Here is a 22,406-nt window from a genome sequence, read left to right on the forward strand (position 1 = left end):
ACACATGAGCATGAAGCTACAATAAAATGGGCGCTTGACTGACAGTGAAATACCGCTGTACTCACTTTATTGTGTAGTCAAACAACAAATTAAAATAGCTGAGACAGAAGCTATTTAACAGATAGATGATTCACCCACAGCTGCTTTCTTACCTCACTGTCTCTAACAGTCACCACAGTCTCCTGTGAGGCGTCACAGAACCCTGCATCATCATCACACCCATATTTATGCTTCTATTTGTCCTCAGCCGCCTTTTGATGGAGAGGATGAAGACGAGCTCTTCCAGTCCATTATGGAGCACAATGTGTCCTACCCCAAGTCCATGTCTAAAGAAGCTGTGTCCATCTGCAAGGGAGTAAGTACTCTGCTGTACTTGCAGAGACTTGAATTGTGCATGATGTATTACCACAGTATTCATTTTTATTTCTAGGACTCTAAAAGTATAACAACTGAGCGAGTTTTTTTCGAAAAAGTTTGACATGGAGGATTTAGCTGTCAGCTTGTAAAAGGCTTTGCCACAATATTCTGTATTGTTGTTAAAGTCACAGAATTTCAAAACACAGATATCATGATGTTATTTGAAATAAAGATTGTGTTTGTTGCAAACAAATGAATCCACTATCTTTATGAGAATTAGGCAGTCACTAGGGGGTGCATGTATACTGTACTTTCATGCAGTTGCTGGGCAACAATAGGCCTTAAAAACTATCATTCATCTTAGACATGATGGAGGTTAAATCTTGGCTGTTTGTCACAAAGATTTTCAGCATGTATGCAGATTTGGTTTTTCCCTCAGAGACAACAGAGACTGAAATATTCTGACTTTAATAATTTTATGAGTTGAGGAGGACAAAAAACAAGGTTTTTATGTAAGTTTGTCTCTTAATGTCTTTCTTAATGTCTCTGTTTTGAATGGGCCACTAACATTGAACACTTGGTCAGTAAAAAACACCTTTTTTTACTGACCCAGCAGAACATTTAGAAAAAGGTTGTCAGTTATTGATTGATTACTTGTTTTTGAGGCTATTTGTGTGTTTTTGCTGTTTTGTAATTTGGATAAATTTGAACTGTTTTCACAGAATAATTGTTTTATTACCTTCCCTGGTATGAATAATATAAAGACTTCACTTGCATTTTTTTGTGGTAAGATGACACAGAAGGATTGGATTCTATTTCATCTCTATTTCATCTTTTGATAATGTTGACACCTATAGAAGTATTTGTTCTTTTCATACCTGTGCATGGTTTTAGTGATGTCGTCACACTGAACCGGTACAGTTGCCATGATTATTATTATTATTTACCAAAGAGAAATGAGTTTTCAGTTAGTTTACACCACTGAAAAGATTGAATTAATGTCTCATAATAACATAGCCCACTTTTCTTTATTATAATATGACACACTGTAGCTGCATCCTGTCTAACACATACAGCCGTGAAAATATAATTCCTCGTCTAGAGCCACTAACAAAGGAGATAATCCTCTCATTGTTTGCTTCACATCTCATTTGCAAAAGTAATTCAGGATTGAAATTAAAAGTGACATCTGAATCCGAAACTGAACCGCAAAATGGCAAAATAATTTCCTGCCACTGATTTGAAAGCTAAGTAAGTGAAAACAGCATAACGCAGTTAATTGATGTTAGAAACAAAAGAAATCACTGGACCACTGATATATTCAGAGACCTTGTGTTCTTTCCAGCAGCTAACTGTGTGTGTCACATCCATTAATCCTCTCCTGTTTGCCACCAGCTGATGACCAAGCACCCGTCAAAACGTCTTGGCTGCGGCCCGGAGGGAGAAATGGACATCAGGGAGCAGGCTTTCTTCAGACGCATCGACTGGGATCGCCTCGCAAACAGAGAGATCCAGCCGCCGTTTAAACCCAAAGTGGTGAGTGACAGCCTGATGCCGGTGTGCGTGAGTGTTGTGTCCACCGCCGGGCTTTCAGAGAGGAATAGATGCATCACTTTTAACATATTATTTTGGGGAACATTAAAAAAAAAAGCCATATATTTTGTTCTGCAAATTTATATTGCATTACATTATATTCTACCCATTGTAGTATAACATACCAGTTGACTTGTAATGTCAAACAGTGTATTGAAATACTTTTATAGCACAATATTTCTATACACTGTCCTGATTTGTAGACCCATTGTTCTCTCTAAAGTCACCTAATGAGGAGATTCTTTGGCAGCGGTGAACCAAATTATTACATCAGATTGTTTCAGTCCACTTCACGGTACACTGGCGTCGCACCCGGAGTTTCCCCCACCTCACACCCTAAAACCAGCTGGGATAGGCTCCAGATCCCCACCACCCGCGACAGCGGACGAAGCAGTTGTGAAAATGAAGGAATGGAAAAAAGGATGTTTCAGTCCAAGTGAAGCAACTTAAACAAATTCAGATATACAGTATTATACAGTCGTTTAAATGAAGAAATTTTATTTTGTCCATCTTCAGCAAAAACCCAAAAAAATGCTGTTCGTTTAATATGTTCAAAAAATAGATGGATTTTTCCAAAGACTTGCTTCATGTTTCTTTTGATTCCTGTGTTCTAAAAATAGCAAAGGAAATCTGTGTGTGGGGGGGGGGTTTGCATGCATCACTGATTAGGAATTGAAATCTGTCGTCTTTCCTGTGTATGCGGGTTCATCTTCAGCCAATGTAATAGATTATACCCGGAGCTGGAGACTGGACCCCAGCTGTAGCCACCAGCCCTGCTGCCTCCGACACGTAAAACCTCCTCCTCTCACCACCAAAAATAAACTTCTTTTCTGTTTGTGAACCCCCACATTCTCCATCCCCTCATTTCCCACAATGCCCAAAGCAATATAAGTGCTGCCACGAGGACTAAAAATAGCTCTTTAAGAGCAGATTTTCCTTCATTCCTAACAAGAGCCTCAGTAAATGCAGGGTTAGGCAGCGGATGTGTCTTTCTCCTCTTACAGAAGAGGGAGGAAAACATGCTAAAAGCGGATCTATTCAGCGGGGTTTGTGTGGGATAGCAGTCGTGAGCTCACACACCAAGTCAGTGATTGGTCTGAGGGGACTGGAAAATTTAAACAATGTGCATGACACACAGCACTATCCACATACGTTCAGCTGCTTGAGACACATGACAGCCCCGAGTGAAGCTGCACATTGATGCTGATGACCTCCACTGTGGATATCAAAGGTTATTTCCTAATCTAATTACTAACTTCTGCTCGGCTACGCATTATCCTTCGACATTTTCCAAGCACCACCTTCCCTCTGGGACCATTAGGAAGCTTTCTAATAAAAGACTCGTGTGGGAAAAGACTTTGTACTATTTTATCAAAGTTAAGAAAACCTTTTTAGGTGATATTTTACAGTCCAACGATCAAAATAGCAATCGATCCTACCCGCATTTCTAATTTTGTTTAAAAAAAAAAAAAAATCTCTTTCAGTGTGGCAAAGGAGCAGAAAACTTTGACAAGTTTTTCACGCGCACCCAGCCTGTGCTGACCCCTCCCGACCAGCTGGTTATCGCAAACATCGACCAGAGCGAGTTCGCAGGCTTCTCCTACATGAACCCTCAGTTCATCCATCCTTCGTTGCACAGCGTCGTATGAGGAGAGAGCGGAAAGGATGGACTGCCTACAGGATCCTTTCAGAATCCCACAAAACGTCACGCTGTTAAAAGAATCACATTATCCTCTGAAGTATTCTGTTGACTAGTTGAAAGATCTTTATACAGAAACGAGAGTGCAGTCAGGTTTTAGAACCTTTTGTAGGTGAGGAGAAAGATTACTGATATCTTTTTTTTTTTTTTTTAGACATCTCATTGTTTGTACTTAATTCCAAAACTGTATTTGTGTTTTTCTTCAGAACCTGCAGCCCCTTCTTGTGTGTGAATGTGTCTATAAGTTATTATCTCATTAAATTGTTAAACATGCAAGAAATTCTCATCATCCTCATCCCACTTGGGTCTCACTGCACAACAATCTGCAATGCACGACAAGATCAGAACACGTTTTTTCTGTTCTGTCTGGCTTCATTTTCATGTTCATTTTATATTTATATACTAAAAAAAAGGTAGTATACTGTTACATGAGTGCCAAAGTAGAAGTGGAAAGAAAACATTTCTATTCTTACTACTTGACTTCTTGTAATGTTTCTCCCTTCTTGATTTCCAAACACTGTCAGCACACTAAACCCCCAACAGGGAAGTTTATATCTGTCGTTTTAATGATGTGGATCTAAACTATCTATAATTCAACACTGAGAAACAGAAGCACATCATACTTGCTGAGGTATACTGGGCCTTCTTCAGTGCAGTAGGATGAGTTGACTATATAGGGTCAGAAAACTGTGGATCAAAAGAGACAACATTTTAAAGTACAAAGAGGCTTTATCCATATGCACAAGGCAGATCTCTGTTGCATGCTTATTTTCTGACTCTGTATAAGCAGTAGACTCTAGGATGCAGTACATGTTTGGTATCATTGTAAAATTTAGTATTACGATATAAGCGATGTTAATATATAATTGTTGTTTGTTTGGAGGAACCTTTGTTTTGAAGAAAATTTTCTAATCATAAGAAGTAAAACAAAAGTCTGTTTAATGTTTGATCCGATTTTTCAGTCCAGATGGTGTCCAGACCCTCTACATCTGTCAATCATTTCTTATGTACATATGTTTTCAAAGAGACGCTTCAAAAAGAGAAGTTACCTACAGATTTTATACTATGACATGAATGTGCTTTTACTACAGTAGACAGTTTGATCATTTCTATGTTTAGATTACCCCTGGATTCTAAAGTGTGGCTGAATCTTTGGTAGCTTTTGGTATCAGCAGACCTTGTTTTGTGTATATCCACTACTTATCTGTTACTTTCTACTACTCACCATCACAGAGAATATGCAGCAAATACTGTGTGTGAAGCGGATCAACTTCCTTTTTGTCACCCCAGGACTCACTCTGGTAGGAGGAGGTTAGACCCCATCAACCCCTTCTTGTGTACAGTATACTGTGTCCATGCATGAGGCATGAGAAAGACCCCTGCATGATAAAGAGCCCCCCTGACACACACGTGCACACCACTGTTGAATTGTTGGAGTTTTCAAGAATTGAAATCGTGTGCTTTTTTTCTGGTCATCGTCTCCTCCCGCTCACTGTTAACGTCGCCCGACCTGTTAGACTAAAACGCTCAAATATAAAAAGACAATATACAGTATGTGAAAAATGCTTCTGTTGGTTTTTTTGTTCACTGTTGCCAAATTGAGTATTTTTGTTTCTCGGTGTGTGTCTGGTAGTATTTCTTTTCTTGCCGGACACGTAAAGGTGCAACACAGTGAGGATTCATAAAACTGCCAAATTTGGGTAACTGCTCACACTCCCTCAGTCAGTTACTTTGGCACTTCGACTGATGTGCTGCAGCTGTGACATCTGGACCAAAAAAAAGATGTTTAAAATAAAACTGAATGTTTACATGTCTCACATTGAGAATGGAAAATCAACTGTTTGACCCATGACAGAAAAAAAAGAAATCTTAGTATGGTATCGCTGCAGGCTGTAGTCAGAGCCACAGGGACGTTTGTATGTTTTCGTTCACCCTGCTTTTGTCAACCTGATTCTTCTTGATCCTCTGTTTATTGTGGTATGATGAAAACTGTGTACAAATAAAGCATCAAAAAATATATGGATCTACTCTGTTTAATTTTGGGGAACACATTTTTCTTCTGACTACTGAGGGCCTTAAGGGACCAGATGATAATTATTTGAGAGTGGTTGGAAAGTGTCAGAAAATGTTTTTTTTAGATTTACTGGAGGGTATTTTGGTATTGGATATGTGATAAAATAATCAATGCCACTAAACACAACATAAGATCAAAACATCAAATCAAGTTAATTTGTGTAATTTTAATATTTCATGTTCCAGAGTTGAGCATTTCCAGCATCTTTACATGTACGATTAATTGGATTTAGAATTGTTCTGTAATGACATTGAGTTTTGAATGATAACTAAATGTACCATTTAATACTACATGTTCAATATTAGCTAAAAAGGACTTTTATGATGCTGGGGGGGCACACCTCCACTTAGGACATCAGTCGTGCTCTTGTTGTATACCGGAGGGGATTAGTGTGATTAATTATTATACAAATGAACAAAGGCCTCTGATTAAACACTCCTTCGACATCAGGTACATACAGTATATCAAATGAAATGCAAAACCCATAGAAATAAAAAAACTATGTTTATGTCATTTGGTGCCTTCTGACTGACAAATAGAGAGTGGAACTTTGTTGATCCCTTAAGGAGGTTCATACAAATACAAAAAATAGGTATTGTATCTTTGCAAATGTAGGGTTTATGACTGAACTATTGTCTTCAACATTTCAAAAAATGTCCTGTTGCTATATAAAGCATTCACAAGGTTTTTATTAACCTTTAATAAAGTGACACACTGACTGCAGCGTATCACAAAGGATAAAAGCTACACATCACCTTGTAAGCATGTCTGTAGCTTTTCCCTCCATACTTGGAACGACATCACCCTCTCTTCCTGGGAGCGCTGAATGGAGCTGTCCATAGTTCTGAAACTCTCCCTCCCCCCCCTCTCTCCCTCTCTCTCTCTCTTTCCCCCTCTCTCTTTCTCCCTCTCTCTCAGCCTGTGTTTGCATTCAGCATTCAGCTGAGCTGAAATCAGCTCTCACAGCAGATCCCAGCGTCTGACTCACTTTGTTCAGATGCAACTGATGCACAGCTGCATTGACTTGTTTCTTCGTGGCTTCATTTTAGTTTCCTGAAGGCATCTGTGACCAAATCGACCAAAGAGACGGTCCTCCTCTACAGGTAACTGGTAGCATGAGGATAGAAATCCTCAACTTTCAGCTCAGTCTTTGCTTGAACTGCAGGAAGTACCCACAGACGCTGGACAAACGGTATGTAAGAAATTACGTTTCAGCACCGGGGACAGATATCTAGATTGTTGACATCTGATATTGTGTTACAAATAAGCTGATTGTCTACCGAAGTGTTTTTATTCCCTGACCATGAATGTTCCACATTTTAAGGTCCAAATTTTTGACATGTTGGCACACAGATTATATTGATGGAGCTACATTTCCACACTAATTATCTGATGGAACACAGGCTTCAAGATTTTTTAGAACAGCAAATAATTCAAATGCTTTAGCTTTGTTTTAAGAGTGAAATTCTTGAGATTATGTCTTCATTTTTTTGATCAGTGTAGATTTTGTTAATTTAATTACCGTAATTTAGGCAAACATTAGAACCAGCGTCTCCCTGACGCCGTATTCTCTACTTGACTGGCCATGAATCATCCACATGTGTCCTGAATGGGAATGAAGTTATCGCCTTGTCGCTGTAGATTATGTTCTTCTGTGTGACCCATCACTAAACTCCCTCTGTGACTTATGAAAGCTTTTATGAATGTCACACTTTTGTTTCTGCTCTGACTAACAACCATAAAATGCAAACCCAGGCCTGGAATTTTTAAATGATTCAAGCATTTGTAATGTCAGTAATATGTACCTGTAATGCCCTTTAGTCTGAACAGCATAAATGGGCTGATGTACAATTTGCAGTAGTTTTTAAACTTAAATGTTGGGAGCGGAGGAAGTACATGAACTGAAGATTGGGAATAGTGAAAAGTTTAAATGGAAAATCGACCTTGCTGTCTGCCCACTGGTCAAAAGCCAAAACTGGATATTGATTTAGATTTACCTGCACAGCAACAAGAAGAATGATGTTATCGATTCCTCCTGTTGCACAGTGGCTCTGACATTTCTTAAAATGACTATCATGATGTGTGGAATACCGCTTCCCAAATCTCTAATAGAGACTCTGGAGATATATCTTATTGAATGGAGATGGCAATGACGACCAAACGCAGTTCTCTCCCTCCTCATCCTCTGCCTGATGTTACACTATGAAAACAGGGAAACAATATGTGTGTAGCAAGAAACAACAGAAGCAGGATGATGATGTATTTGATTCCAGGAAGTAGTGCTGAGTTTGACCTGTTGGAGATGCCAAACAGTCCATATGTACTGTATAAAAAATATGGAAAATAAATTAAACAAAAACATAAAAATATTTAATTTCATAATAGAAGAAAGAACAGACATACAGTATAATAACATGAAATACCTTTTAAAGAAATAGTACAACTTTTTTCATACATTCATTTTTTAAAAATTTTTTGATGAAGATCATCAATCAATGTATTTCCCAAGAAGCTGAAGTGTTTAGGAAATTTGATTATTCCACATTCTGATTGTAGCTCATAATTTCCTTTCATGTCAAAAACCCAATGACAGACACATGTGATTGGTTCACTGCTGATGAAATGTCTTTAATCTCCACATGCTCCTTCCCTTTCATTCTAACCAGTAATCCTGTCGTTTTTGCTCTTCCTCCTCCAGATTTCTTCCTTGACTCTTTCTTATTTTAACTTCTGACTGCCGGAAGCTTCCCCCGCTGTCACCATGAGCACATGTGGCAGGAAGGCCCTGACATTGCTGAGCAGCGTCTTTGCAATCAGCGGCTTGGGGCTGCTGGGAATAGCCGTTAGCACTGACTATTGGTTGTACCTGGAGGAGGGCGTTATTATGCCTCTGAACCAGAGTGTGAACATTAAGACCTCGCTGCACTCAGGCCTCTGGAGAGTCTGCTTCCTGGCTGGTGGGTAACAAGTCTGAGGACGGGTGGCTTCGGTTTCTCTCTTCTCCTGAAATTTTACACTTATTGGTACATAAAGCCCTGATAGATATAGATAAAATAATTTGTTTTATAGTGTGCGTGTGTGTGTGTGTGTGTGTGTGTGTGTGTGTGTGTGTGTGTGTGTGTGTGTGTGTGTGTGTGTGTGTGTGTGTGTGTGTGTGTGAGAGAGAGAGAGAGAGAGAGAGAGAGAGAGAGACAGAGAGAGAGAGAGAGAGAGACAGAGAGAGACAGAGAGAGAGAGACAGACAGAGAGAGAGAGAGACAGAGAGAGACAGAGAGAGAGAGAGAGAGAGAGAGAGAGAGAGAGAGAGAGAGAGAGAGAGAGAGAGAGAGAGAGAGAGAGGTTGTGAGTCAGTGTGGACATAGGTGAGAAGAACAATGGCAAAGAAAAATGAAGTGTTTGGGTTTTAATCACACATTGTTAAACCAGGTGCATTGAGGGTGCATTCAGTCCTACATCATGATTACACACACACACACACACACACACACACACACACACACACACACACACACACACACACACACACACACCGGCTGGAAGTATCAAGAAGTCACTTCAGTGGCAAAATGAGATGTCATGTGTCTCTGGAGACGTGACGTAAGTGCAAAAGCGTGTGTGTGTGTGTGTGTGTGTGTGTGTGTGTGTGTGTGTGTGTGTGTGTGTGTGTGTGTGTGTGTGTGTGTGACGTTGAAGTGAGAATGGCAGGGCAGTGACGCAAGTCACACTTACAGAAAAAGTTGATGACAAAAGATGAATATATCTTCCTATCAAACATACCGTGTTTAATGGTCCATTAGAAATAAAATCACCTGTGTTTTCTATTTGGGTTTTCTGTTACCACCGACGCAGAATTAATACAGAACAAAAGATTTGTTTGGAGGTGGTTTAAGAACTCACACTCACACCTGTGGGCAACAGATTCACCAAACCTGGTGAACCTGGAGGGAAGCCACATCACAACAACACATGATTCTAAATTCTAGGACCGGGTTCCAGGATCAGGGAATTACTTGTTATTGTTGTGCATAAGGCAGATCATTTGCCACCTCGTTGCCATGGTGACATCACCATATTGTGTGCTGTGTCTTGATGAAATACATGAGTACTGGTCTAGGTTCTTTCAGGTTTATGTTATTTCACATAATTTTTACTTGTGTATAAGTTGGATTCTAATAATATCTATAATTTTATACACCACTCTGTCCTGCAGCAGTTCTCAGCGTCTTCATGCATTAGATAGATAGATAGATAGATAGATAGATAGATAGATAGATAGATAGATAGATAGATAGATAGATAGATAGATAGATAGATAGATAGATAGATAGATAGATAGATAGATAGATAGATAGATAGATAGATAGATAGATAGATAGATAAGTCAAGTAGTGACCCTTGCCCTTTAGACTTCTTCATCACTTGCTTTTTTTAATCTAATAATCTAATCTAAAATTTCTCCCAACGTTTTCTTTTCTATCCCTTCAGGTGAAGAGTCTGGTCACTGCTTTGCCACTGCGTACATCATGCCCATGAATGTCCATCTGATGTCAGAGACCATAGTAAACATGCTCAGTGAGTAACGACTGCAACCTCCAAGCAGTGTAATGCTTCATAACTCAAGGAACCTACCAGAGGTTGTCCACTTCAACAGTTGAAGACATTTTAGGGCCAAGAAAAATGTCACTGATGCTCAGAAATCCTCTTAGTTAAAATAGCCAGAAGGATTTGTTAGTGTCATGTTGAAGCTCTGTCATGGTGGGGGGGGTGATGTCTTTTTCTCCATTCTTGAACATATGTGACAAAGGACTCAATCAGGTGTACAATTCATCCTCACTTTAAAATTGATTGCTCAATTAATCATTACGTTTTAGTTAGCTGTATTGGCCGACAAGGTAATTATTATTTGTGGGTCATGATGATCACCTGGATGTGTGTTCTGGGCTGAAACAGCAGCTGTCCTCTTCCTCAGAGATGATCCGCTCAGCCACTCCTTTCCCACTGGTCAGCCTCTTCTTTATGTTCATCGGCTTCATCCTCAACAACGTCGGGCACATCCAGCCACATCGCACCATCCTGGCATTTGTCTCTGGAATCTTCTTCATCCTGTCAGGTACACCGGTCTTTCCACGTCACACCTCAGTGCTTTTTCTCTGTTTCTAATTTGATTTGATTTGTCCATGTCTCAGGGTTGGCTCTGGTGGTGGGTCTGGTGCTGTACATCTCCAGTATAAATGACGAAATGCTGAACAGGATCAAGAGCAGTGATGCCTTTTTTACCTATAAGTACAGCTGGTCTTTTGCCTTTGCTGCCATCTCCTTCCTCCTGACTGAGGTGAGCTACTGACTTTAAACTATGGCAGTTTTAAGGTTCTGCTGAAATTATCCTCTAAAATCAGCTGTGACCATGTGTGAATTTAGTTGTTTCATAGCTTCTGTCACATCTCTTGATCCACATTACAAAATTGTTAGGTTCCTCTGTACATTCTAGCTCTGTCAAATGTTAAAATACTTTTGTGTTTTGGGTGTAGACACAACACGATGAGACGTGATTCTAAATGAAGCTATATGACATTATATGATGCTGTACGATGGGATTGTGTTTAAAATCAAGTACCATTATAAAACAAACAACAAAAATAAAATAGCTTATTGTTAAAATTTAGATAACATTGCACATGTCAACACATGTCAATATTGTCTTACACAGTAGTATTCAATGGAACGAGACAGGCTATAAATCTATTCATTTAACATTATTTAGGTTAATAACAAAACTATGTTGAAGATATTGATGGAGGAAGGCGTGTTGGGACTGAGTCACATGGTGCTCTGTGTCATCTTCTAGAAGGTAAAAGCTGGTGCTTTAAGTGGAGGACATGGGATGGATCAGCCAGTTCTCCTCCAGCTCTTCTAAGCACCTATTGTTCATACATGGATTGATGGCCATCATTTGTTCTCTGAGTTCTGAGATTAATGGATTTATGAATGCGGTGAAAAATAAAGGATCATAGCTGTACTGAAAGTCATAATCCTGAATGTTATGAGCTGTGTTAGACAGAGGTCAGAGTACTGGACCCGTTTACACTGAGCAAATGTGTGTGGTTACTGCCCTCTAGTGGCCACAGATGAACTGCAACACCGAAGCAATATCAGTGCAGTAAATATCTAAAACACTCTTTATATAGCTATAATATAATGAATATGAATATTTTCATAATATCATTGATAAAATAAACCCTGACATGAATACTGATGATTGTAAAAGTCTATTGTTAAGAATTTTTTTCCAGCTGTGGATTTTTTAAAATTGCTGAATAAGGTTGTAATTTGTCATGTACCTTTGGAATGCAATTTATGTACTACAAATTGTATAGTTAAATACACATGAAAGACTCCTTATCTTGTCATGTAATTAATTTGTTTATTTTGGTCTAATGTGTCTCTTTTTACCTTAGAGTGCGGGTGTCATGTCTGTATACCTGTTCATGAAGCGCTACTCCACAGAGGAGATCTACCAGCCTCACCACACCAGCTTCTACCGCCCCCGTCTCAGCAACTGCTCTGACCACTCCAGCCAGTTTCTCCACCCAGAGGTTTGGTTGCGTGGGCGAAGCCCCTCTGACATCTCGAGTGAAGCTTCTCTCCACATGAGCGCCAGTTACCCGGCCCTCCTCAAAAGCCCTGAATATGATCGAGTCTCATCTTCACCCTGCTGAAGCCTCACAAGAGAAGCAGCTGCAGGTGACCTAAGGGACCATGAAGGATCACGTTTGGCCACAAAGGTGCAGCTTTGACTGTGGCCAGAGGACTAGAAACAAGTCCTTCTGACCTGACTGTGTTTTTTTCCATCAGGTCAAATGCTTTTGAGGAAGTCTGCACTGGTTTCCCTTTGTACATTAAATCGTATGTTTTGGTTTGATGCATTTGTGCATTGTGGGACCTCACGGCTGTTTTCTTTTTGTAAATATTCTTGTCTTCTTTACTTTGCAATAAATGTTCCAAATGCTTAAAATCTGCTTTATTCTTGTTCTTTACTCGGGCAGTATCGATGGTAACTTGCACCTTTCCTTCAAAACAAAACCACATAGTTAAAAATTGTCACTTACGATGCAATTTAAGGACTGTACATTACTTTTATTGTAATACAGTGGTTTATCAATGCTGAGGTGCTGCTTTGACTGGAATGACTTCATTGTCTATTCAAGGATGCAATTCTTCCATGATGGTCACAAACAGGTATTAACTTTCCTGTTTTCTTGTTTGAAGACCCAAATACATGGATAAATATAACGAAAGTGATGAATCATACGAAATACTTCACATTGAGTCAATCAAAGAATTTGTCCTGCTGCAAATTCACACTTTATCCAAATAGAATTAATAGATTGAACTATAAACATAAACATGAGGACAAAACTAATTTTCAGTTTTTGGAATGAGAAAAAAACATGATATATGGCAAATCTGTTTTATGTAACTGTGTCGATGTAAAGATGATCCTGCATATGTGGTGCTGTTATTCTGAAGGCTAGTCTTTATGAAGCTGAACTGAGGAGTTCTAAACAGTTTTCTGCTATCATTGATTTTACATTTATCAACTGAAGGATGGTGGTTTTTGTTGTTGTTGCTTTGCCACAACTGTTAAATGCTAATAAAAAAATAAAATGATTGTTTAAATACTGTGCCTGAAGTGACTGGGTTTATTTTTTATCTTTAGTTGATTCAGTGATAGGTTAGTTAATGTTGGTGGTCAAAATGAATTTCACTAGGATTTATAAAGAACAGGAGTTCTCAGAATACAACCCCTTTCCCAAAAGCACAAGGAATTTTTTTTTTTTTTTGTAAATGTCATGTCAGTTCACTTTACCGTTTATTTCATAGCACCTGAAAGCAATAATCCCACAAGAGTCCATCAAAACAAGACTCCTGTATTTTGAAAATCTACCCTCTATCTCAGTGGCTAATTTCCCCATGAACCCAATGAATTCCAAAATAATGGACGTAAATTATACATGGATGGTGCTTTATCTCTGATGGATAGGTTATTACGAATTGCAGGCATTATCTATGAAGTTAGAAGCAAAAACTCTATTTGTTCCGTCGGCTCAGGTTAGACATTAACAGTAGGGGGCACACTCTCCCCACTCATTTAACCAACAGCTACTCTCAAGCCCGTTTCCCTGTTTCCCATTCAAGCAGGCTGAGTCATACACCATCTCTCTATAGGACTGACACTGATTCAGATGGTCCAAACAGAATCTCTTCAATGATCTGTATAATTAATGATAGCTCATTACTTATGGAAATATCAAGACAAGCATCAATAATAGACCAGAGATCTTCTGTAAGCTTAATGTATACTTTATATAGATACGTGACCAATAGCTTTGACAGAGAATATAAAAGGTAACTATAAGCCCACACAGGGCAGTAGAAGATAATATTCTGCCCTGATCACAAGGCTTTCATTTTATTTTACAATCACATAGAAAACTACTGCTTTTTATATATTTTGACATCATCATCATCCTATCTGATAGCATTTTACGATCAACATACACATCATTATCGTCTAACATCTTTTCATCAGTCATGGCTTTTTAACAATATTGTCACAGTTTCTCACAAATGTTTCCTCCAGGAGATTCTTCTCCCCCTCCTCCTGGTCATCATTGTCAGTTTTCTTGTGATTGAGTTTAAGGCTTTTGTACAGAAGACCCCAAACTTCAGCTGATGCAAACATGTTGCACAAAATGTGCATACTACAACAAACTAGAAACCTATACATTATATGTACATACATAACTTAAGCATACATTGTTTTACATTTACAGGTAGTATTAAACAATTTCACAAACGAAAATAAATACAAAAATGATATTCAGCTGAATTTATATACTTTTAAAGAGGAACACAAAAGCAAGCAAGCATCTTTTGGACTACAAGTTGGAAACAAGATCACAACAATACATTGACCTGAACTGACATAGGTCAAAAAACAATAAGAAAAAAGCTTAATCGGACTGGTACCCTAATGGGCCATTGCACAGCCATTAATAAACCCTACCCTGCACACTGAAGACTTTCCCAAAAGAAATTTTAAAGTTATGATCCTTGAGATGTTCATATACTCAAAGCCTGCTTTTATCACTCTTTATTGTCACAATTTTATCCACAACAGAAAGTTAATCCACTTACCTTCTGTAAAAACCTCTATAAATGCCATTTTTCATTGGTGGCATACATCGCCATGCGGTTTAAATTCCCTTCAAATGAACAATAGTGTGACCTGAAATGTTTGAGTGTGGCTGCACTGTTAACAGACACATCATGTGCTCTCTTGTTGTGTTTCACACAAAGAAGCTATCAAGAAGCATTAGCTTTAAAATAACAATAAACTGCATGTGTTGCTGGCGTCATAAAAGTAACATTAATCCAACAGGACTGAACTCTTCAGGTCTGTAACTTATTTAAAGACTTGGCAAACGTGCATTCTCTACTTAACGGTAACTAAAGTAAAAACGTAGACACATTTCAGAATTCTTTGCTCTAGATAAATAATTGACGTTAGCCCAGCTGACTGTAATCATCTGTTATCTAAATGTAATGAGATTTCTCCCAGCAGGACTTCAGCCATGGCACCAGTAACGGAAAATTCAGCACCAGACATGAAGACACGTTCCAGGTGAAGTTAGACTGCACTCATGTTCTCAAATCTCATGTCTCCTGACTTATGACCCATCCACGCGCACACACACACACAAACACACACACACACCATTGATTTATGAATATTAACATGCAAGCATATGCACACTAAACATAGAAGTTGTGCTTCAGGGAAACAGGTTATGACCAGGAGGGGGAGGTTGGGGGTGTGTTTTCGCGATGCAGGAGAAACAACCGAGCATAGCAGTCGGTCATGTGTCGCTCCGTGCAAAAAAAAATGGAGTGCATGTCTGAGATTTCTGGAGCGCTGCTGTTCACCCAGCCATGTGTCATGTCTGCTAAACAAGTGCACATGACTTGGGACACAGTTGAGGGAAGAAACTGAGGTTTGTCTTCAGTGGAAACGTCCTCAGTCACGTCTGCGGTGAGCCAGCTTGGTTTATGTGTTCATGGTGGCGAGATGAAGGCAATGGAGCTTGAGCAGATTGTTCCTTTTCATTTCTTGTTGGCGATGCGTCTCTTCCTGGTGGCCAGCATGTCGTAGAAGGGATCTCTGCTAATGCTAGCCCTGGAGAAGTCAATCAAAGGACACAAATTACATACAATAATAAGACCATAAGAGGAGGGCCTTGAGCGTCTTTGATATGGAAATGGAGACACACAACCCCATTGGCTTAACTAGATCAAAAAAGTTTGCGCTGTGACCTAGTTTGGTTTCCATGGTTTCTGAAGAGGACCCCCCCTTCCCACTAGAATATTTCTTGGTAGTCCAGTTTGCTTGAACCTCCTCCAAGCAGGTAGTGTAACACACAGTTACACACCTCCCCTCTCACTCCTCTGTAGGTTTACAGGTCTGACGATGAGCCAACAATGTTCTGGATTACTGTACTGACTCATTTTTCTCTCATTGTTTAGCGTGATGGAAAGGCAGCGAACAATAGGAAGGAATCATGAAGCCATTCAGGCTCTGCTGAGGAACACAGTTTCATGGCTGCTAAATCCTGTTAGTACCAGCACAAATCAAAAGGAGGCTAAACCCCCCACTGCGGATATCTGTGGTTCCCTTTTCAGCACCACACACTGAAGAATGAGCATATATACGAGGACAATCCTTTTTTTTTTTTTGACAACCCAGTGTCCTGAAACAAAAACTCCACTGCAGATTAATCAAATCCAAGCAAACCTGCTCTACAATGATTGTTTTCTAATTCTGTCTTAAACTAAAAACCAAATATGTTCTATGAAATGGGAAATATCAGGGTTTATGATTTTTGATTTTTTTTGTGTTATAATTCCCTTATAAAGCACTCTGTAGTATACTTAACCATCAATAATGTACTTATATGAAAACATCATGTTCTCAGTTGGATATATGTGTTTGTCCATCAAGATAATGAAGATGGTTAAGATGGGGCGCTGCCTCTATGATCATCTATTATAAAACTGTTATCTTCAGAGACCTCACACCTCTCTGCAGCTGCCAAAGCATCGTCTCAATTTGGTGTCGGCTCTCTTGGGTAGGTTTACTGGGATTGCTGGCTCACCCCTGGGGTGACAGCAATGACTAATTGTCCATCATTTCCCCAGTGAATAATAGTATGAAAGTGTTCTGCTGAGCCAACACTCTCTGACATTGCACCATCTTCTATGCAGGCAAATATTAAGGCCACTTACGGCAAGCTTATCATTACTGAGAGCTACGTATAATATCCAAGTGAAGAAAAAGACACAATTTCTCTCAAGTATTGTAATTATGTACCCAGCATGGATTTAGTTTTAAAAAATCCTCATCGGTTTATTTATTAGGTTTACTTATTTTATTGACATGCCAAATTTTGTACAAAATCAAGATGTTAAGACCGAGTTTCAGCTTTGCAGTTCTGATCAGCTGACAAACATGAAAATACATTTTTACTGTTGGATATTAAACTAAAATATTTTCAATATTAAGCTAAATGTAAGGAACTTCATCAAAGAAGCAGTCGAGACAATGAGAGGTCCTGTTGCTGGTCGTCATTAAATAGATCCAACTAGTCAACAGAGAAAATAAACATTTTTCTACAAACATCTGCTTCAAGTATATTTGTGAGGAGTCTTACTTGATGGATTTAATCCACTCCTCTTTCTCTTCCGGCGTGGGAGCTGATATCCTGTAAACCACATGGTTGCCCTCAACAACACGTCCATCTGCCTCCGTCTTGCACGCTTTGATCACCTGTCCCTTGTGATTGGGGTTATAGAGCTCAAAACAGTTCTGATGAACAGACAGAGCAGGGCATTAATGACTTGCTGCTGGAGTTTCAAACACACACACACACACACACACACACACACACACACACACACACACACACACACACACACACACACACAGCGTAACACAAGAGAAAAGACACGTCATCTATGTGATCTAAGGGTGAAACCCCTAATGAGGCAACACTCACAGGTTTCCTGGGCTCTTCCACCTCCCTGATGCTGAGATTCTCCAGCGGGATAATCCCGCGGGGTTCCTTGTCCTGAAGGAGAGAGGAATGAGAAGGAGGAACACCAGATGAGGAGAAATCAAATGAGTAAAAGTAAAGGGGTAGCAACTGAGGAAAAATAAGAAGCAAGCAAAGAAGGCAGAATACATCAGAGAAGAAGAAGCCAGAAGAAGAAAGAGAATCATGTTAAGAGTGAATCTTTGGGGGGAAAAAAGAAAGTAAAAGAGCAGTTCTGTGTGAGTGAAGAGGGGAAGAGAAAAAATTCCTCTTAATGTTCTGCTGATGGAAATCAACCTCGTGCCCCTCTTCTCATCCTTCCAGCTCTTTGACAGAGCAGATAATATGTGTAGCAGTGAAACTCAAGGGCACAACATAATGATAGTGTGTTAAAGCGTAATATCAGGGTAGACAACAGCTGATGGAGCAGAGAGCAGGGAAACAGGCACAGATACACATCCTCAGCGCCACACTTTGAGTCACAAAAAGCAAAACAGGAAGACAAACACAAAGGCACATGCAGAAATAACTACCACTTAGAAAAAGTACGACAGAATCCATACAGACTCATGTTTTGATGTAACCCCTGCACTGGGAATAGCTGAGGTGCAGTGGTTCAGAATTTTTTATGGCAATTTCTAACATTTACCACAGGAGTTACAAGTTTAACCGTCAGGATAAAGTCGCACATGATAGAGAATTCACAGGTAGACAAAATTTTTAAAAAAACAACAAAATTAGACCAATACGTCAACATTAACCACCACAGTTTATTGTGCTGGTTAATTCATACAGATACACACATACACACACACGTAAAAATCACTGCACTGATGAACGTCATCTTCGTGTGACACTCACTGTTGTGTATTCAAAATAGTAGAGGCAGTTGTCCGTCAGGATGAACCACCTCCTCTTCCATGTTTTCACACGGCCCCCTGGGAAAAAGAGGAAAAGGAAGAATGAAGAGGAAGTGACACAAAAGCCGCAGTGACAGACTGGCCGTCTCCCATCAGGAAAAAAACAGCAGGGATGTGACACAAAATGAGGCCCACTCACATTCACTTTCTCAATGATAATGATATATCTTTCATACACTAAGTGTTTCACAACATGAAATAATTTGCACAAAGCTCCAAAAAGAAAGAACACTTGTGAAATGGGAATTGTAGTATCAGAATAGATGCCTAAAAACAGGGAATACATTTTAGAAATTATTCTAAAATCAAGATGAAAATCAAATTCAAAATAACTGAAAATAAGTTGAGAAAAGCATAAAAACAATATATCAACTAACATATTTTTTATTAGCAGTTCAAAAGTGTAACAAAAGGTGAAAATGGCATTTCAAACAAGTATCCATAACAAGCCCCCTGTAAGAGCAACCCCAGAACTTCTTGCTATGAGAAAACAGTGTTACCCACCACCATGCTGCCCACTAATAGGATTCATATGACCAGAAAATTGCACCTAAAGTATCTCTGAACGAACACATTGGCAAACACCAACATTTACGCTCCCAGTGCACTCACACACAAATCTCATCCAAACAGCCAAACAGAGGAACAAGCACAAAAATTGATTTGAAACACTCTTTGAAGTAATTGAGCCTCTGGCAGTGGGGGAGAACATCACTTGTCTCAGAGATGTAAAGAAGAAGTGAAGACCTGATGGGAGACACCAGTGTGTTTGTCGTGTGTGCAGAAAGGCTGTGAGAAAGCATTGACAAAGAAGTTCACCCTCAATCCTGACCCTCACACCACCAAAATGTCATGTTTTGAAATATTAAAAGTTAAGATAAGTTTTTTTAAAACTCTGGATTAATATGGGCAGCAGTGGGTATCACCATTGCCTTACAGCAAGAAGTTCTGGAGTCGCTTCCTTTCTGTGGAGAGTTTCCATGTTCTCTTGTGTCTGCGCGGGTTCTCTCAGAGATTTTCAGCTTCCTCCCACCTCCAAAAACATGCAGTTTAGGTGGATTGATTTACTCCAAATTGACCATAGGTGTGAGTTTGTGTGTGAATAATTGTTTGTCTTTCACAATGCACTGGTGATGCAGACGGATGTACCCCGTCTTTCCGCTGTGGCTCCAGCAACACCCGTAATCCACAAGGCAGACAAGTGGCTGACGACGAGATGATTACGGCTGTCTTGTCTTCAAGAAAACGGATGGTTGGGTGGGTTAATATGAAGATTTTTCCTGATTATTTAAGTAATGCACAAAACATAACTCACAACTTGAACACTTGCACATGATCATTATGTAACGGCGTCCTTTGTCTATGCCTGATTATTTCCTCTCCTCGCTAACTATCCCATTCATTCACAACACTTTTCACTGCAGCATTTCCGGATTTGTGGCACCTCATGAGTCCAAACACGACAAGTATAATTATAAAAGCCTCAGGTTTTGATTACACTTCAATAGACCCCGGCTATTGAAAGACCATGGGCAAATTTCTGCTCAGCATTGAGAGGAATTTGCTTAAAAAAAAAAAAAAAAAAGGCATTTATTCTATCACATCCTCTGGGGTTTATTTTTGGAGTGTTAAATTAGGAATATTATAGTGAGAACTGTGTGAGGAAATAGCTCCAGGGAGGAACAGTACTAGAATGTAATCATGTTAGGTCTGTGAGCCACAATGGGGCTATTTTCATTATTACTCACTAGCTTGATGAGACGAGAGATGCTGCCCAGAGTTAGAGGAATGTACAGGTCAGAGCCAGATGTGTGTGTGTGTGTGTGTGTGTGTGTGTGTGTGTGTGTGTGTGTGTGTGTGTGTGTGTGTGTGTGTGTGTGTGTGTGTGTGTGTGTGTGTGTGTGTGTGTGTGTACACATAGCAATAAATTGGATGGATCGCATTCAGTTAGGTTGACCTTAAACCTTGACCAAGAATATCCAAGCTCTTAAACAGTTTCATATGAAACAATAAAACTTAATGTAGCGTAAAGGAGGAAAGAACAGATCAGAAACACGTGTAAACAGGAAGAAATGGCAATGAAATGGCAGAACAGAGCAATAAACTACATTACCTAATTGCGAAACCATAACATCATCCAAACTATTCTGACCAAAGTTTCCATTATCTGATTTCTTTTTCTCTATCTATCAATATATATTGTTGGAGTGGAGCATTCACATAATGTGGGCAAAGTTTTACAAGTATAGTGTGTGTGTGTGTGTGTGTGTGTGTGTACACATATTTGGATGTATGAGTTTGGTATTGAAACAGCCCACAGCATCTTACCAATTGACTATACAATGAAAATTAATCACAACCTTTCAGTGTACGGTCCAACACACAGTTACACAAGTTATGACTCTCACCTTACTGCGTCACACGCATTGTGTGCTTCAAACACAGTATCTTTTGTTTTCAACATTCTTTAACCCTGCATTGTTTGAAACTTGTCAAGTTTAGAAAGTGGCATAAAAATCAGTCTGTCCTAAAGAAGAATGCTCTTGGCTGACAGGAAAAGGGGCCGTTTGTAGGGAGTACAACTGATGGAATAATGAAATAAAGTCGTCCGGGATGTTTTGCATTCCTTTAAGCATTGGAATGTACGAAGACACACACAAACCTAATTTAAGCAGCCAGCCCTCTCTGTCCGGGTTGAAAAACGTGTGAGTCAGGTCGTTCCCATCATCCTCTGGGATCTTGAAGGGTTCGCTCTTGATGCTGTCATATAGATTCTGCACAGAACAAAAAAAAATAAATGAGAGAAAATTATGGAAAAGCTTGATAGCTTCCAGATGTGTGTGCATCTTTCTTCCTCCATCCTCAAACCATTCAGCTCAGCTTAGCTCAGAATAATTGTGCTTTAACTAGGTCATTGACAGATTTTATTTCAAGACAACAGGAAATGATTCATACCTCAATGAATGAAAACTGGGTGATGCTTTAACAAAGTGATAGAGGAAGCTTGATAGAGACTGCAACCTTAAATATATGAATGGATCAAGATGTTTTTACCGCTATCTGGGGTAATATCTAATTCTGCCCGGCTGCAGAGGCCTCAATTAACAAGCTATGCATGTTGGAGGGATTCCCATAGATTCCAGTCCATTTAAATGTTCTCCTTGCAGCTTTAATTGCTGACATTAAGTTGAACATATTGCTTTTGTTACATTTCATATGTGATGAATGAACCGAGTCAAGGCTCTCACCCTGAGCAGCTCCTCGGGGAGGTCTCCCCCCTCATTGATCCCTCTGTTCATGGAGATGAAGCGCTCAACAGGGGGCTTGTCTCTGACGTTGGGATTGTGCAGACTCGTGTTCAGCATGATGATGGCAAATGACAGGACGTAGCAGGTGTCTGTAGGAGGAAATGACTGTCACTGTAAAATATGACACAGGCCTGTGATAGTGTTAAAGGTGGAGGATTAAATTAGTGACCCTTAGTTATTCAGAATGATTGAAATCCTTATATGAAAATTAAAATAGACCACTTTCGTGAATTAAAAGCATTTTCTTCTTCGGTGTAAACTTTCTAAAGGGTTAGCATGCACTACAGAGGAAGGTATTTCTTTTGA

The 22,406-nt window shown here is 39.5% G+C and overlaps 3 protein-coding genes across 5 annotated transcripts in view; 2 read left to right on the forward strand and 1 right to left on the reverse strand.

Moving 5' to 3' along the window:
• prkcab (protein kinase C, alpha, b) overlaps positions 1–5,648 on the forward strand; it is an 85,965-nt gene extending 80,317 nt beyond the window's left edge. For both annotated transcript variants that reach the window (XM_068337348.1, XM_068337349.1), the window contains 3 exons: positions 248–355; positions 1,753–1,893; positions 3,435–5,648. In XM_068337348.1, coding sequence (XP_068193449.1) covers positions 248–355; positions 1,753–1,893; positions 3,435–3,599 — 414 coding nt within the window. In that variant the 3' untranslated portion in view covers positions 3,600–5,648. The remainder of the gene's footprint in view (positions 1–247; positions 356–1,752; positions 1,894–3,434) is intronic.
• A 2,836-nt stretch (positions 5,649–8,484) lies between these two features.
• Positions 8,485–12,439, forward strand: LOC137610059 (voltage-dependent calcium channel gamma-5 subunit-like). 2 transcript variants are annotated; one of them, XM_068337484.1, is made up of 5 exons: positions 8,485–8,680; positions 10,167–10,295; positions 10,693–10,833; positions 10,910–11,055; positions 12,179–12,439. In XM_068337484.1, exons 1-5 carry the CDS (start codon positions 8,485–8,487, stop codon positions 12,437–12,439), a joined length of 873 nt encoding a protein of 290 aa, XP_068193585.1. The 2 variants fall into 2 exon arrangements, with proteins under 2 accessions (XP_068193585.1, XP_068193586.1); XM_068337485.1 differs by having other exon boundaries at positions 10,209–10,295.
• A 1,635-nt stretch (positions 12,440–14,074) lies between these two features.
• The window catches only part of cyth3b (cytohesin 3b), a 31,386-nt gene continuing 23,054 nt past the window's right edge, over positions 14,075–22,406 (reverse strand). The window contains exons 8-13 of the mRNA XM_068336906.1: positions 22,041–22,189; positions 21,455–21,566; positions 18,734–18,810; positions 17,837–17,908; positions 17,492–17,646; positions 14,075–15,960 (exon numbers count right to left, since the gene is read on the reverse strand). Coding sequence (XP_068193007.1) covers positions 15,888–15,960; positions 17,492–17,646; positions 17,837–17,908; positions 18,734–18,810; positions 21,455–21,566; positions 22,041–22,189 — 638 coding nt within the window. The 3' untranslated portion in view covers positions 14,075–15,887. The remainder of the gene's footprint in view (positions 15,961–17,491; positions 17,647–17,836; positions 17,909–18,733; positions 18,811–21,454; positions 21,567–22,040; positions 22,190–22,406) is intronic.

The sequence above is a fragment of the Antennarius striatus genome, chromosome 16 (assembly GCF_040054535.1).
Source record: "Antennarius striatus isolate MH-2024 chromosome 16, ASM4005453v1, whole genome shotgun sequence".
In the NCBI taxonomy this organism is placed as follows: domain Eukaryota; kingdom Metazoa; phylum Chordata; class Actinopteri; order Lophiiformes; family Antennariidae; genus Antennarius; species Antennarius striatus.

Coding starts and splice junctions, on each gene's coding strand:
- LOC137610059 (XM_068337484.1), top strand. CDS start 8,485: ATGAGCACATGTGGCAGGAAGGCCCTGACATTGCTGAGCAGCGTCTTT. Junction 10,296..10,692: donor GACCATAGTAAACATGCTCA/GTGAGTAACGAC, acceptor CCTCTTCCTCAG/AGATGATCCGCTCAGCCACT. Junction 11,056..12,178: donor TCTCCTTCCTCCTGACTGAG/GTGAGCTACTGA, acceptor TTTTTACCTTAG/AGTGCGGGTGTCATGTCTGT.